Genomic DNA, 15,738 nt, shown 5'->3' with positions numbered 1-15,738 from the left:
TTTCCCATTGAAGTTATCTGCTCATATATTTGCATTGTTGTGCATAATCTGCCCTCCTTGTGCATGCTAACATTCAACATTCAACATTCAAATTTTCTAGCAAATTCGTGAAGCACCACTACAGTATCAGACATATGATTTGTTGTTGAACAAGGCATATGTGACGACCCATCTCAAATTAAAATATATTTTATCCTTGAACGCGTGGAAATGACGATGTTGCCCTTGAAATGTTGTAGTACGATTGTGTAATCAGGCTAAAGCAATTGACCAACCGCCATATCTCCCACAAATTTGGACCCGATTAGAATTTGGGTTTGTTTTAGTTGATTTTCTTTTGTCCTAAACCTCAATGCCCAATTAGGGCCTTGGCTCTTTTTATTTTGGCCTATTCCGTTGGACACATATGCATACACGTACAACCTTCTTCCCTTTTCTCTCTTTTTCTTGAAAATTATTTCCGTCCGTACAACAGAGTCTTCAACCTTCAAACACCATCAAAACACCACAAATCGAACTTCTAAGGACCACCTTTGGATTCCTTGCAAGCCTACGAACCTAATTATACCAGTTGTTCAAAGAAAGGATGTCGGGAACTTGAGAACTCGCAAGCTCCGGCGAGGTACTCTATTACTCCAACGTGATTGTGGATCTTTCACGATGTTTTAAAGCTCAAAGAGGGTCCTAAACGTTTCTACTAGGATCCTAGGCTAGTTTTGGAGTGGTTAGAACGTCGAAACGCTTGGGTCTGTCGAGTTTCAGGTTTGGCCGGTTGTGTCGAGCTATTTTCCGACCACTTTTTATCGGTTTTAGGACCTCTAAGAGGTAAGATCGTGTTCTTCTAGTTCAGGGCTTCCATTTGATATAAAATTCGTGAAATTTGGTGTTGAAACGATGGAGATATCAAGATTCAAAGTTTTTTCCAGAAACTGGCGAGTGCAGCGGTGGCCGGCGACGGAATCTAGCAAAACCACCGAAGAAGACAGAGCATATTCCGTCAACCTTGAAGGAATATTCTTAATGGCGTCAGGTATATTTAATGGAATATTCCCTAACGGCATTAGGGTTACCATCAGCATGCCAGTCACGTGCCTGCACGTGGGATGTTGAAATTTTTTTCTAAAAATATGGGGACGCTCGTGGTGTTAAGTAGGCCACGATGGTATATTCAAACACCCAATTGAGCAACGTATGAGAAGTTATTTCATAGTGATGGTTATGTGCTTAAAAGTAACGTTAAAATAGTTGTTTCACATATAGGTGAGACGTTTCCAGAGGACGAGCGCAGCCAGGCGAGACTTGGGGGTTACGACCTGGCTACATACCAATGAGTGAGCTTTTTTGGTTTTACGTATATACATATATATGCCTTATGTTTCCCAAAAACTGTTTAAATGGTTTTTACGTTTTAAATACCACGTCGTATGCATTACATATTGGTATAGGCTATAATATAGTTGTGCATATTATTGCTCGACGCGGTGGACGCTCAGGTAAGCTTCAGGTGAGTATATAGTGATGATTGTGATGGTAGTGTGTATGATTATGATGAGTTGCTTTTAGTGATTTATATCTTGCACCCCGGTGTTAGTGCTCCGCCCAAGGGTGGGGCCTAGCCTTTACATGATCGTTCACCTCCTGCACCACACACTCACCTTGGATCCAAGGCAAGTGTCAGCCTGTTGTACAGACCACATTAGGTGGTTCCGACTCGTAGGTGACTTGCAATACTTCGCACAGCCTTTACGTGATCGTAGCACTTGAGCGTACTGATTTACACCTAGCTTGTCGTACATACCACATAGGTGGTTCCGACTCGTGTGTAGGATTTGATTTGATTTGATTGTTGAGTTATTGATTCAACCGTTCAGGTCACGTTAGGTGACTCTGGCTGATATGTCACTTTATATTAGTGCAATTCACCTGGCTTACTTATTCATGCTTGAGATGATTGTCATGGCATACACATGGTTTGGTTATTCTCGAGTATAGTTTTCATATATGTTTATAACATTATTTTTTGGGAAACTTATACGGGTTTTACAGTGAGGGGTTATTACATTTGAAAAGATAAATGGTTTTGAAAGTTTGTTTTGGCCCAATCACATTTTCTGTTTTGCGCCCCTCCAGGTTCTAGATAGAAGTTTGTGTTGGTGGTTCACGAGGGCTTCACGGCAGTTCTGATAAACATCCACCAATGTTGGGTTTCTTTTATGATCCATATAATTATTACTTAGTCTTCGGGACTGCACTTTGATACCTATGCTCTGTTTGTGTGTGTCTTTACTCTAATCACTTTCACTCGTACTTATAAGCCAGTCTAAGGTAAGATGACTATTGGTTTTAGTTATTTGCATTCTCATATCGTTACCACTTTCACACAACGTGCATGGTTACGTCACCCTCACGTGATGACCAGCATGCCTCGATCGAGGTCGAGGTGTGTCAGCATAGATTTCAAAATTTCAATTTTACTCTGCCAGACAGTTGCATTGCGTTGATTTACGATACAGGTATGTATGTACTTCTCGAAAATTTCTATCCAATATTTGTTGTTATAGTCGTTTCTTTTTACCCTGCCTGACCAAGAAACAAAAGTGTTAGTTTTACATTCTAGTGCCTGCTGGAAATTGTATTTCAATCTCCAGCTTAACAATTTTATTGATTAGGTTTTGACTTCACACAATTTTGTATTTTTAGATGCCTAAAATACCCCTAATAACTTATGTCAGATTAAAAATAAAATTTAATATCATGATTTCATTGCATATTAATAATAAAGGTATATGATTCTAGGGTTTTCATTTATTTTATTTTTTTTCCTTTTTAAATTCCTTAGTTGCTTTTCAAATTTGCATAAATTAGGATTTTTTTTTTTTTTTTTTTTTTGTGGTTTAGTTTTTCCGTTTTCAAAATATGTGAGCATTAGTTACCATAAAAAATATATATATAAGAATGTTTTTTTTTTCAAAATTATTTAATTATATTCTATATAAATATGGGTAAATTATTTTACTACACATATATAATAACAATAAAATGTGCTTAATGTATGTAATAATACATGGAAAATAATTTTACCTACAACATAAAGGATGTGATTTGGTTCAAGATTTATTTTACCTATATTTCACATATAGGTACGAGGAAATTATTTTATGTAGATTAAAGTACCTACTTAAGGATAAAGAATGTGATTTGGTTCAAGATTTAATTTACAGTTATTTCAAATATATAGATATAAGTAAGGGGAGTTTTGATCTAGATACAACATCCCTAGCATTTAGACTTTTTATTAAACTATTTTCTACAATTTTGGTGCCATATTTTCTAAAATGTCCTCTTTTCGAAATTCAAATTACATGAAGTGCCATTGATCTACTAATTTATTCAAAAAGTAGCTCCGAAATCTAGCCTTCTTTAAACCAAATTTATTATTTTTATTAATCCAAAACAAAGAGACATATTATTAAGTTATCAACCAATGATATGTACCAAAAATTAAAATTAAACAAACCAATACTAAAATCAAACGTACCATAAACTAGAATTAAACGTACCAACACTAAAACTAAACGTACCATTCAACGATATATACAAAATAATTCTCTCAATAAAATGTAGAAATAATAATTTAAAAAATATAAACATCAACCATTTTCATTATCTTGAAGGTAAAATTATATTTTAATATTAGGAGAAAAAAATATTTTTGACGAAGAAATTATAACAAAGAGATAATTTGAGAAATATTTTGAATGAAGAAATTATAACAAAGAGATAATTTGATAAGCATCAGGGGGAACTTTGTAGCAAGGCTTCATATCGTTACGAGTTTGAGCTAAGTGATGCTTAAGCCTTAAGGTATGAGTCATAGAGGAAAACTAACAAAGATCAACACAAAACTCAAACAAAAGATAAAGATAGAGAAAAAAATTGATAAGTTTTCTGGCTGGGCTCAAAACTGTCATAAACAGTGGGTGATGCCTGATGGAGGAAGGAGGCTTGAAATTTGAAACGAACCATGAGGACTGCTGAAAAAAAAAAAAAAAAAAAAAAAAAAAAAAAAAAAACTAGAGGAGGTGTGAGGTCTACGGTAATGGGATGAGGATGAACAAAAAAAACAATAAAACAAAAATATAAACAAATAAAAAAACTGTAAAAACCCCGATATATCATGTTGCTTATCATATTGTGTAAGCTTCACAATGAGCTTGCAATAATGTGGTTCAAATTCGCCTGTGGCAAGAACCAAACCTGACCTCTCACTTACAAGTGAAGATAAATACTATTAGACCGTAGTATTAAGTGACAATACAACTTATATTTAAACTGGACAAAAATATATGATTATTAATGTTGTGTTGGGGTGCTTCTTTGGTTTAGGCATTAGAGCACTGAGCACGAGACTTAGAAAAGCTACCAACAAAGAGGAGCATTACAGCCGTAGTCTTTGACTTCAGAAGGCAACGGAAATTATAATTTCAATTGCCTTAGAAATTGGAAGTCTTCAGGGTGAGATAAAAAAGCTTTTCGACAAGAAAGATGGAGTGCAAGGATTGGTAGATGCTGGCATGCGGCCCAAAGGAACGGTGAAAGTATCAAACCTGATGTTCAGAGTTGGCCAAAGAATGTGAACGACATGATCCAGAAAGTGTTTCATTTTGAGGATGAAATTAACAAGAAAAGGCAATGTATGAATCGATGGAGTTTGAGTCGGAAAGCCTATAAGATTACACAACATGTTATTCAGCTCCAAAACGACGGCGCATTTGAAAATGTGGCCCATCCTGCACCTCCACGAGAGATATGGTCAACATTAAAGAAAGGTTTTTAAGGATTTTAAGTCCAGAATGGCATACATGAATGAGGTGATAGAGGGTTTGAAGAGGGAAGAAGTACGAATGATCGGGATTTGTGGAATGGGGGGTGTAGGTAAAACCACAATGGTGAAAGAAATCATCGTAAGATTGGCAAAACTAGACTTGTTTGATAAAATTGTAATGGCAACTGTGTCTCAAAGTCCAAGTACTAGGATGATCCAGTCGGAAATTGCAAACAAAATAGGTTTGAAATTTGAGGAGGAATCCGAGCCCGGAAGAGCACTAAAGCGACATGGGAGACTCATGGAAATAAGGAGGATCCTGATTGTATTAGATGATGTCTGGACATAGCCTGATTTTGAGGCTATAGGACTCCCTTCTGGAGATGTTCATAAGGGGTGCAAAGTTTTGTTGACATCACGAGATTGGGAAGTCTGCAACAGGATGGGAAGTCAACAAATTATTGCAGTCCCGACTTTAATAACAGAAGAATCACAGGAACTCTTTCGAGAAATGGTAGGTGAATCCTTCAATGATCCTGATTTACGTTCCACCGCAAAAGATGTCGTGAAGGAATGTGGAGGTTTACCTATTGCAATTGTAACTGTTGGAAAAGCCCTAGAAAAGAAAACGAAGCATGAATGGGATGATGCCCTCAATCAACTGCGAAATTCTAACCCAGTGGACAGCAAAGTTTATTCTAGCACAAAATGGAGTCATGATAGATTGGAGAGTGATGAAGCCAAGTCATGTCTTGTACGTTGTTGTTTATTTCCAGAAGATTATGATATTCCCATTAAGTATTTGGTTCGATATAGGTGGGGTCGAGGATATTTTAGCAACAACTTTACTTTGGAAGATACAAGAAATAGAGTGCATTCGTTGGTTGACCAACTACAAAGAAGGTTTTTGTTGATAGATGGTATCACGGATGAGACTAAGAAAATGCATGACATAGTTCGCGATGTTGCTATATTGATTGCTTCAAGAGATCCACATGGATTTCTGATAAGAAGTCATGCTGGGTGGCCAAATTTACCTACATATGACCATTACACTAGATTCTCACTTGTTGGCGAATTGGAGATTCAAGATGGTTTGAAATGCCCAAAACTTGAGCTTCTACAGATGATGGAAGGATGTTTTTCAGATGGTAGCATGGACATCACTTGTAAGGCGATGAAAGATACAAGTGATGAAAGAAGTGAAGGTTTTAGCTTTGGTGGAAATGGAAGACCTAGGCTCATTAGGATCACTAGGATTACTGAAGAACCTGCGGACCTTGTGCCTAGATGGGTCTGCATTTGATGGCATGTCTACTGATGTTATTGGGAGTTTGAAGAATTTAGAAATCCTCGGCTTTCGGGATTGTTATCCATGCGTGAGTTGCCGAGGGAAATTGGACAACTTAAACAGTTAAGGTTGTTAGATACGACAAATTGCCTTACTCTGGTGATTCCACATGGTATCTTCTCCAGCTTATGTAGACTTGAAGAGTAGTATATGTACAAAAGCTTTACAAAATGAGAAATTGGAACAGGAAGAGAAGATAAGTTGATGGCAAGCATTTCTGAGGTGATGTCAATGTCATCCACTTGTCGCCGAAAGACGTAGTCTTGAAATAAAATTCCATATATACTTTGGAACTGGGGCAATGGATTTTTGGGAGGTGATTGATGGAGGTGGTGAAAGTCATAGGAAGTTGATGACGACAACGTATGCGTTCGAAAATTGTTTGGTGATTGATGAAGGTGGTGCAAGGGAGTTGATGGAGAGTCAAGCAGTTAAGAATTTTGTTGAAAAAGTCTAAAAAATTGATTTTGCACAATGTTAAGAATTTCTTTATCCTCACTGATTTAGACCAAGAGGGATTTCAAGATTTGTATCTTTTGAATTTTCCAAATACCGAGTATCTTGCAAATGGAACAAGTGTCAGTTAGTCAACTTTTGGAGGGATTTTTGACCAACCTAAGATTCCTTCATTTGCAATATTGTCACGTCTTAAAATATGTCTTTTCATTATCAACAGTGAGAAACTTGGTACAACTCCATGAATTAAATATTTTTTCATGTGATCAAATGTAAGAAATTGTGTCGAAGCAGGGGAGGGAACATGAGGAGGAAGCCAATATGATATCTTTCGATAAATTAACCAATTTGAGTCTCTAAGTCTACGGAGTTTGGTTGGTTTCTTTCAAGCCAACAAGCTATACTCCAACCAACAGGTATGTCCCACTCTCCAATCTCTATGATATGAGGAGGCAGCCGATGTGTGGAAATTTGAAATTGTTACGAAATGCTTAAGTTGGTGAATAATTTTTCTTTAACTGATCATGATTTTTCTTTTTCAGGAAACAACGCCAAGGGTTGAGCATCAATCTGCAGGAATGTTTGAAAAAGCAATATTTCCATCCAGTGCATTTCATGGTTACCAAGTTTAGAAGAGGAACAATTGAAGTTTATGAAGTTTGAAGACGTGCTATTTGATCTGAAAATCCATATAGTTGCGGATGGGCAGATAGCTCCAACATTTCCCCAGTTACGTAAGTTGAAGATATTATATTGTACGCTTACAAGAACATAGAATACAATATACAATAAAGTGTAGTAGATTTGTGGATTGTTTCAAGAACCCAAGTGTGGGTGCTTCAGGACTACGAAAGATAGTCAATGATTCAGAGAAACTAAATAACTTATTGAATCGTTAATGCCAAAAAGTGAGCTTGAGGCCAATAATTTTAGATTAATTGTCAGATTAGTGGACTGTTGGTCACTTTAATTAATTCAATAGATTGAGACCATTTGGGGTCGATCATAGAAGCAAAAATAATTATAACATATGGGTTAAAATTATTTAAAATGCCAAAAATTAGCATTGGATCGAAAAATGATAGCCCAAAAAAATTTGGGCTTGGGTTCGGCTGCAAACGGGCAGCCCACTGGTGGCTGCAGGCCACGGGCCGAGAGAACTGGGTAAGCCCAGCAGCCAAGGCTGCTGCCATTGGGCCAAAAGGGTGCGCAGGGACAAGCCCAGCCGAAGCTGGCTTATGGGTTATCACACGGAAGACCCAGCCGAAGCTGGAGCCTGGTCTTTGGGTCGGGGGAAGAAGCCCAACCATTTGTGCTGGCTGTGGTTGCGAGCCGGGCAAGATCAAAGCCCAGCAAGCTGCGAGCTGAGCTGAAATAGGCTTGAGTGGGCCAGGGCTTCAGGCCCATGTCAGGGGACAAGCCCAACATGCTTCTGGTGTGCGGGTTTGGGCTGGATTAGTCCAGGGCTTCAGGATCGTATAGCATACAACCCAAGCGGAAGCTTGGTAGAGTCCGAAGGATGCAGCAAGCCCAGAGGGCTGCGTACAAGGTCTGAGACACTAAAACGGTGTCGTCCCACGATTTGTCGCCACACGGTGGTGCTGTGGTGATGCAACGGTGGTGCTGCAATTTTCCCTTTTTCTTCTTTTTTTTCTTCGAATATCTAGGGTTAAAACACTAATTACTTCTAAATTAATTTTGATTCTTTGACTCACAATTCCACATAGCATATATGTGTAATGCATGAACAATTATATATATTCACAAAATATATAAACATATATACGACATATAATTGGAAGGAAAATATAAATATAAGCGGTTCATGCATCAAGGTTTTTTCCAAATATCTTAATTTATTTTAGAAGAACCTAATTGGTAGAAAACGATTGAAATCCCTTGAATTTGTAGAAGACAGCCTCCTTCTACGATCCTTCTGTCCCTTAGCTTTTGGCAAAAACGTGATGATAACGTATTGTATGCCTATTTAACTGAGCTATCTAAGGCATAGAAAGAGGGGGCCGGCGGCAACAAGAGAGAGAGAGAGAGTTAATTATAAGATGTGTGTTGTATCACCTCCCCCCCTTATGATTTTATTTATAGTGGTAGGATGGGTAGAATCCTTACCTTTTTAGTATTAGATCTTTTAATAGGTGATCAACTCCTAATGGTAACTACAAGATACTCTTAGATATACTAGGATTTACACAATCATATTCCTAATCTAATAGGACTACAACAAATATGAAAAAAAAATGGTATTACTATTGCGTGGTTTCCATGCTTTCTCACAAATGGGAAAAATAGGTGTAAAAAAAAATAAAAAAAAAATTACTCTAACCTAAAAGTTAGCTTACTCATCAATCTAATACAGAAAGTAAATTGGGGTAGCAATGTACTCAATAGGTTTAAAATTGAAGAAATAAAATATTAAACGAATGCTTATGGTTTTGGATATGGATGACAACGGTTTAGTTTGGGAACGAAAATGTTATATTCATCCCCATAACCACTAAAATTAACCATATCCATACCCGCAAATTAACCATCGGGTATTATCCATAACCATACCCATCGGATAACGAATTTCCCATCGGTTAACGGTTATATCTATCTTCTTTAATACAAAAAATATATTCATCCAATTGACACATGATAATTTAGTAAATATTATTTTCGTCATTAAATATTAGATGTATAAAATGATTTAATAAATGGATCTTGTGGAGCATAAAATTAAAATGAAGTCCAAAATATACCCGAATTTTCATACCCAAATTCAATCCATTCAGGCAGTTATCCACGGTTATCGAGTTTAACAGTTAGAATTGCCATCCCTAGTTTGGATCTTTTATCTAACTTTCTATTGAGGGAAACAACACATGTGAATAAAACACATGTTAGTCAATGGTTTTGGGTCTTTTTTCTAACTTTATATTGAGGGAAACAACATATGTGATTAAGGCAAGTGATTTAATGATTTATATCTTATGGACTAGGCTAGTCTTACCATAGTATACTTTAAATAATAACGTTAATAATACTAGAATAGTAAGAGTGTAATCGTGTAATAAGACAATCTTAAATTCTTAATAGAAAGCATAGCTGACAGATAAGATGCATATATACCTTCCACCAAGTGCAGAAAATGAAATAGAGATACAATGTATTTATATCTCGATACACTAAAATGGACATGATTCATATCTATTCCATAAAGAATGCAAATATTCCACATTTTTCGAATAACGTATATTCACAATATGACTCGGGCTAAAATGAAGTCCTGTCTAATTCACATTCGTCATGTGGACATGACGTGACAAAATAAAATGAACTTAGGCTAAAATCAAATAACATGACGCCCACAAACAAATAATGAATGATATCGAGCCAGCCCAACTGTAAGGTTGTGGGGTCAAATAACACAAGTCTCACACTTGGTCACATCCATCCAACCTAAGATAATTTTCCATCATGGTTGGAGGTTGTGGGTTTGAACAATTCAACTCTCACACTTTGGTCTATAATTTTACAAAACTAAGGCGTTTTATAAGATGCAAACTTTGCGTGCGACCTTGCATTAGAAACGCCCATAAATTTGAAGTTGAACTTAAAACAAATCCCTCCCAGTTGCATTGCACCATTCACAGTCATAAAGCAGAACAGAACGCCGGCCGGCACGGCCTCCATTGAATTCTTCTCCTGCGGGGGTCTCTTTCATCCCTGGTAATTTCTACAACAATTAATTAAATCTTTAATTACTAATCTAAATCAGTTTCTATGATGATTATATATATACACACACACACGCACAACCCCATGTATAATTGAACCTTGCTTCCAAAAATTAATCGAAGTTTTGATCTAAAATCTTAATCGGTTTCCTGTATATGATTTTTTTCTTCTTAGAAATCTTAATTAAAAAGTTTTATAATTTGTCGTTTAAGGGAGAGCGCGAGTAGTGTTACAGCAGCAAAATGAAAATGGGACAATATATGTTGGTGAAAATCCTACCATCTCTGCCTCCCAAAACTCTGATGTGATTCAAATGTGTCTCTAAAATGTAAAGTAAATTGGTAGACCTTTTGTGATATTCTATCCCGAAATTTAGTATTTATTTTATTTTTTAGAGTATTTCAGAGATTGAATTGAAGTTAGTTCGTTAAATTCTCCGTTTTTTTAGAAAAGAACAAAGTTAGGGGTATTTTGGTCATTTCAAATTAGTCGACCTTTTCGGTCAACTCTTGAGTTGGTTAGATAGAGCTCGATCTAAGAACACGTAGGCACAAATGGATTCCAATTCCGAGTAAGAATGAAGAAGTTTGAAGAGTTTTAAGTTGGCGGGCATTTTAGTAATTTGATCAAAGTTCTATAAATGGAGGTGCAGCTTCTGAAAGATTCCAAAAGCTTTCCATAATGGGAAGGGACCTGCTGACCCGTTTTGAGGGTGATCGGGTTGTCGACCCGCCAACTTGACCCGCTCATATCTCCTTCATTAGATAGATAAGATGCATGCATACCTTTCACCAAATTACTTTAGTCTAAAATGGAGGTTCAATTGCTACCAAATGCTCAATTGCTAGTGTAGAACAAAAAAATAGATACAATGAATGCATATCTCAATATACTAAAATTTACATGATTCGTATCTATTCCAAGGAATGCAAATATTATACACTTTTTCTGAATAATATATCTTCATAGTATAATGCAGACTGAAATCAAGGTATAATCCAAATTCGTCATGTGGACACGATGTGAAAGAAGAAATGAACCCGGGCTAAAATCAAATAACATGTACCATGAGACCCACAAAGAAACCAATGAATGATATTGGGTGGGCCCAACTTTTGAGGTTGTGGTTCAAGAAACGCAACTCTCACACTCGGTCTATCATTTTAGAAAATTAAAGAGTTGAAATTAAAACAAAACCCTCCCAGTGGCGTTGCACCCACTCGAAGAGCAGAACACAAAGCCAGCTCCTTCTCCGGCGGTAATTTCTGCAACAATTAATTAAAATCTTTACTCACTAATCCTAATCAGTTTCTATGGTGATGATATACACACACGCAGATCAGCATGTATGCAATTGAACCTTGCTTCCGAGAATTAATCAAAGATTTGATCTAAAATCTGAATCAGTTTACTGTTTGTGATTTTTCTTCTTAGAAATCTTAATTAAAAAGTTTTCATAATTTGTTGTTTATCGTTCGAGGGAGAGCTCGAGTGGTGTTGCAGCAGCAAAATGAAAATGGGACAAGATATGTTGGTGAAAATCCTGCTAACTCTGCCTCCCAAAACTCTGATGCGATTCAAATGTGTCTCTAAATGGTGGTTTGCTCTCATCAACAATCCGGGTTTCGTGTCAAAGCACCTCTCCAACTCCGCAAACAACAATCTCACCACTCTCCACGTCTTTTTGGCGCGATTAGTAGTGCAGCGGCAGCATGAGGAGGAGGAGAACCCCAAGTGTAACAGCACCACTAAGAAGGAGGAGACTGAAGAAGTATTATCAATTCTTGAGTTTTTCAGAGACGACGATAATACTGATGACGAGCATAGCAATAGCTGCTCTCTTGTTGGTGTCCAGGACATCATTATTCCTCAATCTTTCATTCAAAATATCGGAGTCCCGGAACAACCATTTGGTATCCAAGGCCACTGCAATGGCATCGTTTTACTATCTAGTGAGGATAGCCTAGTTTTATGCAATCCCGGAATTGGGGAATTCAATCGTATTCCCGACGAGCCATACCTTCCAATGTGGCCCTTGGACCAGCCGGATGATCACGATGGGCAAGAACATATGGAAACTGGTTTTCATACTGGATTTGGCTATGATCCCGTGTCTAATGAGTACAAAGTTGTGACCTTTACTACTTATTTTCAAGAGGTAGATGAAGACTGCCGGACATTTCTTAGTCGGCACAAAGCAGTAGTATACACCATGGGTTGTGATTTTTGGGAAGAGATCAACACAGATTCTTTAGAAACCGAAACTACTTTGTTTTGGCCTAAGTATTTCCAGATGTCCTTCAAGGGAATGTGTTATTGGCTGGGAATTGAGCAAGATAAGGAATTATTTCCATTTGACGCAGTTGGGCATCGATTCCATGCGAATGGGACATTGATCATTTCGTTCGATACAAGTCGTGAGGTATTTCACGGTATACCCTTACCATCTGAGCTCCAACAGTTTGTCCGGTCGGATCACCTTTATTTGAAGCTTACTGTTTGGAATGAATCAGTTGCTTTTTTTGCCCTTGCTGTGAACGATCGTCGATATCCTGAACCTTATGAAATGTGGGTGATGGATGATGACTTTAAGGGTGCTTGGACAAAACACTTTACTATTGAGGGCACAGATGATCAGATACGTAGGTCTAAACCCTTGGCGTTGTGGGGCGATGAGTGTCTTATGGTTGACAGTCATGAGCACGTAGTTTTCTTTAATCTTTGTACCAAAAAGCTTAAGCACCTTCCCATTGAAACAGAACTTAAACATTATATTGTTGTTTATGTGAATAGCATAGTTTCGGTCATGGGACGCAGCCACAAGCTTAAGAGCATAGAGAATACTTGCTCAGATAAAGATGAAGATGCGATGGTGGTGGTAGACGGGAAGAGGGAAAGCTGCCGGAGGTGGTACTCGTATTCGGTTTGGGCCATTCCACCGGCTGATGTTTCCCATAGAATCAAGAAGGTGATGGAGGGCCTCCAGGCAGAGTTTGGTGGGCCGGAGATCGAACCTCACATCCCCATCTTGGGATCTATCCAGATGATGAGTCGTGAGGATGCCCTTAACAAGTTTAAATTTGCTCCTATGGATGACATCGTTGTTAAAGTTGATCGGGTGGTAACTAAGAATTACTATCATCAGTGTGTTTCACTATTGATGGATCGAAAGGTATATATTTTCTCGATCCCTTGTTAATACATACTCATTTTCTTGATGTTTTGTTTTGTTCTGTTTTGTCTCCTTTTCATCTTTCTCGTTTTGTTTTGAGCTTGAATAGACTCACTTATCATTACACCTTCTTTTCTTAGTTATTTGAAAATGCCCAAAGTTGGAGCTACCATTTCGGTTTCTACAACAGTAAGTTGTTGTTTACAGTAACTTAATTTCTTAAAGTGTTGACGGGAATGTACGTATGTAATCTACGTGTGTGCAATATTTGATGCAGGTTCTATGCCATATTTGAGTCTCCTCTACGGGAAGTTGACGGAAGAAGAAAGGAAAAAAGCTGGAGAAATTGTTAATATTCTCGACGAGAGCATTACTAGCTTGACCTTCCGCATAACTCACTTTGCATTGTATGAAATTGACAACGATGACAGATCTCTGAAATCTTGGACCAAGATTGCTGAAATCGGTCGTTAGACAAGTTCTCCGGTTGCATATATATGCATAGCACATTAGCACTTGGCACTACAAAAAATATGGGCACTATGCACTAAATTATTTGTGCCCTTTAAGGCCGAAGAGCACCAACATATGTGCTCATAGAATAACAGCAACAGTGCAGCAACAATAATTCTATGCGTTCCCTTTATGAGTGTGTCCTTTGGTTGAAGGGCACAATATAGTTGTTTGTGTTATTAAGGCAAAGCACAATAGAGCCTTATTTGTGCCTTCATTCTGACAGGTCTGACTGCCCTTTTCAAATGATTGGGCACTTTTGTGTAATTGTGCCCTATACCAAATTTATTTAAAAAGAATTGATTTTTTTTCACATGAATTACATCCAAGTTCCTGCCCACTCACATACTAATTATATCGATCTATAAATAAAAAAATCTTAAACTGCATCAATTGAGAAGAAAATTGAAAAAAGGAAAGGAAAAAAAAACCTTAAACTCAAATTCACGAATTGGGTGAGGTATTAAGATTATAAACAATATCTGAAGAGAATAGAATGAGTTTAACTAGGTAATATTAAGCGAATGAAGTTGTCTAACATTTTACAAGATAACAGCATTCTAAATCTACCAAAATTGAGGTCCTCCTATCTCAACCTCCACATGAATATCATGCAATATTAGCACCAATATATTTCTCTGGACAACCTCCACTGCCATTTTTTCTGCTAGCATTATACGCATTATTGGAAGAAGTATGTCAACTAGGGTTAGGTTGTATATCCACTGTACAAGTTGTTAACCTAGTCTTAGGGTGATGTTTTGATGTACCGTGTAGAGTGGTTGTTTTCTACCATCTTCTGCATTGGTATCACCAATAGTTAGTCTCTTGTTGTCATACCCCTTAATTCAAGGGATGTGTATCTTGTTGATTTTTAGCTTGTTTGTTAGCTTTAGGCGTAAATCAAGGAAGGATATGAAGTCTTGTTCCTACTCTTCACGCATATATATTGGTTAGGTCTCTTGTACTTCTCTTTAATTCTAAGATATGTGTTGTATCACCCCCTTATGCATTTATTTATAATGGTAGGATGGGTAGAATCCTTAACTTTTTAGTTTTCCATCTCTTAATAGGTGATCAACTCCTAATGGTAACTATAAGATACTCCTAGATATATTAAGATTTAGACAATCACATTCCTAATTTGATAGGACTGCAACAAATATGAAAAAAAAAATGGTATTAATATTGCGTGGTTTCCATGCATTCCTCACAAATGGGAAAAATAGATGTTAAAAAAAAAAAGAAAAAAAAGGAAAATCTCTAACCTAAAATGTTAGCTTACTCATCAATCTAATATGGAAAGTAAATTGGGGGTAGCATTGTACTCAATAGGTTTAAAATTGAAGAAATAAAATATTAAACAAATGCTTATGGTTTTGGATCTTTTATCTAACTTTCTATTGAGGGGAAACAACACATGTGAATAAAGCAAATGTTAGTCAATGGTTTTGGGTCTTTTTTCTAACTTTCTATTGAGGGAAACAACATATGTGATTAAAGCAAGTGATTTAATGATTTATATCTTAGGGACTAGGCTAGTCTTACCATAGTATACTTTAAATAATATCGTTAATAATACTAGTATAGTGTGACTGTAATTGTGTAATAAGACAATCTTAAATTCTTAATAGAAAACATAGCTGACAGATAAGATGCATATATACCTTCCACCAAATGCAA

The 15,738-nt window shown here is 36.9% G+C and overlaps 1 protein-coding gene and 1 pseudogene across 1 annotated transcript; both read left to right on the top strand.

The window, feature by feature from the left end:
- The first annotated feature begins 894 nt into the window (after positions 1 to 894).
- Positions 895 to 6,437, top strand: LOC137741619 (putative disease resistance protein At4g27220; annotated as a pseudogene).
- Positions 6,438 to 10,257: 3,820 nt separating this feature from the next.
- On the top strand, positions 10,258 to 14,366 carry LOC137718143 (F-box/kelch-repeat protein At3g06240). Its single transcript, XM_068457649.2, has 4 exons — positions 10,258 to 10,361; positions 11,350 to 13,542; positions 13,683 to 13,731; positions 13,820 to 14,366. Exons 2-4 carry the CDS (start codon positions 11,881 to 11,883, stop codon positions 14,014 to 14,016), a joined length of 1,908 nt encoding a protein of 635 aa, XP_068313750.1. The 5' UTR covers positions 10,258 to 10,361; positions 11,350 to 11,880; the 3' UTR covers positions 14,017 to 14,366.
- The last annotated feature ends 1,372 nt before the right edge of the window (positions 14,367 to 15,738 follow it).

The sequence above is a fragment of the Pyrus communis genome, chromosome 15 (genome assembly GCF_041283825.1).
Source record: "Pyrus communis isolate YQ-2024b chromosome 15, ASM4128382v1, whole genome shotgun sequence".
In the NCBI taxonomy this organism is placed as follows: Eukaryota; Viridiplantae; Streptophyta; class Magnoliopsida; order Rosales; family Rosaceae; genus Pyrus; species Pyrus communis.
Note: the sequence above shows the minus strand (reverse complement) of the source record. Positions and strands in the feature narration are given on the sequence as shown.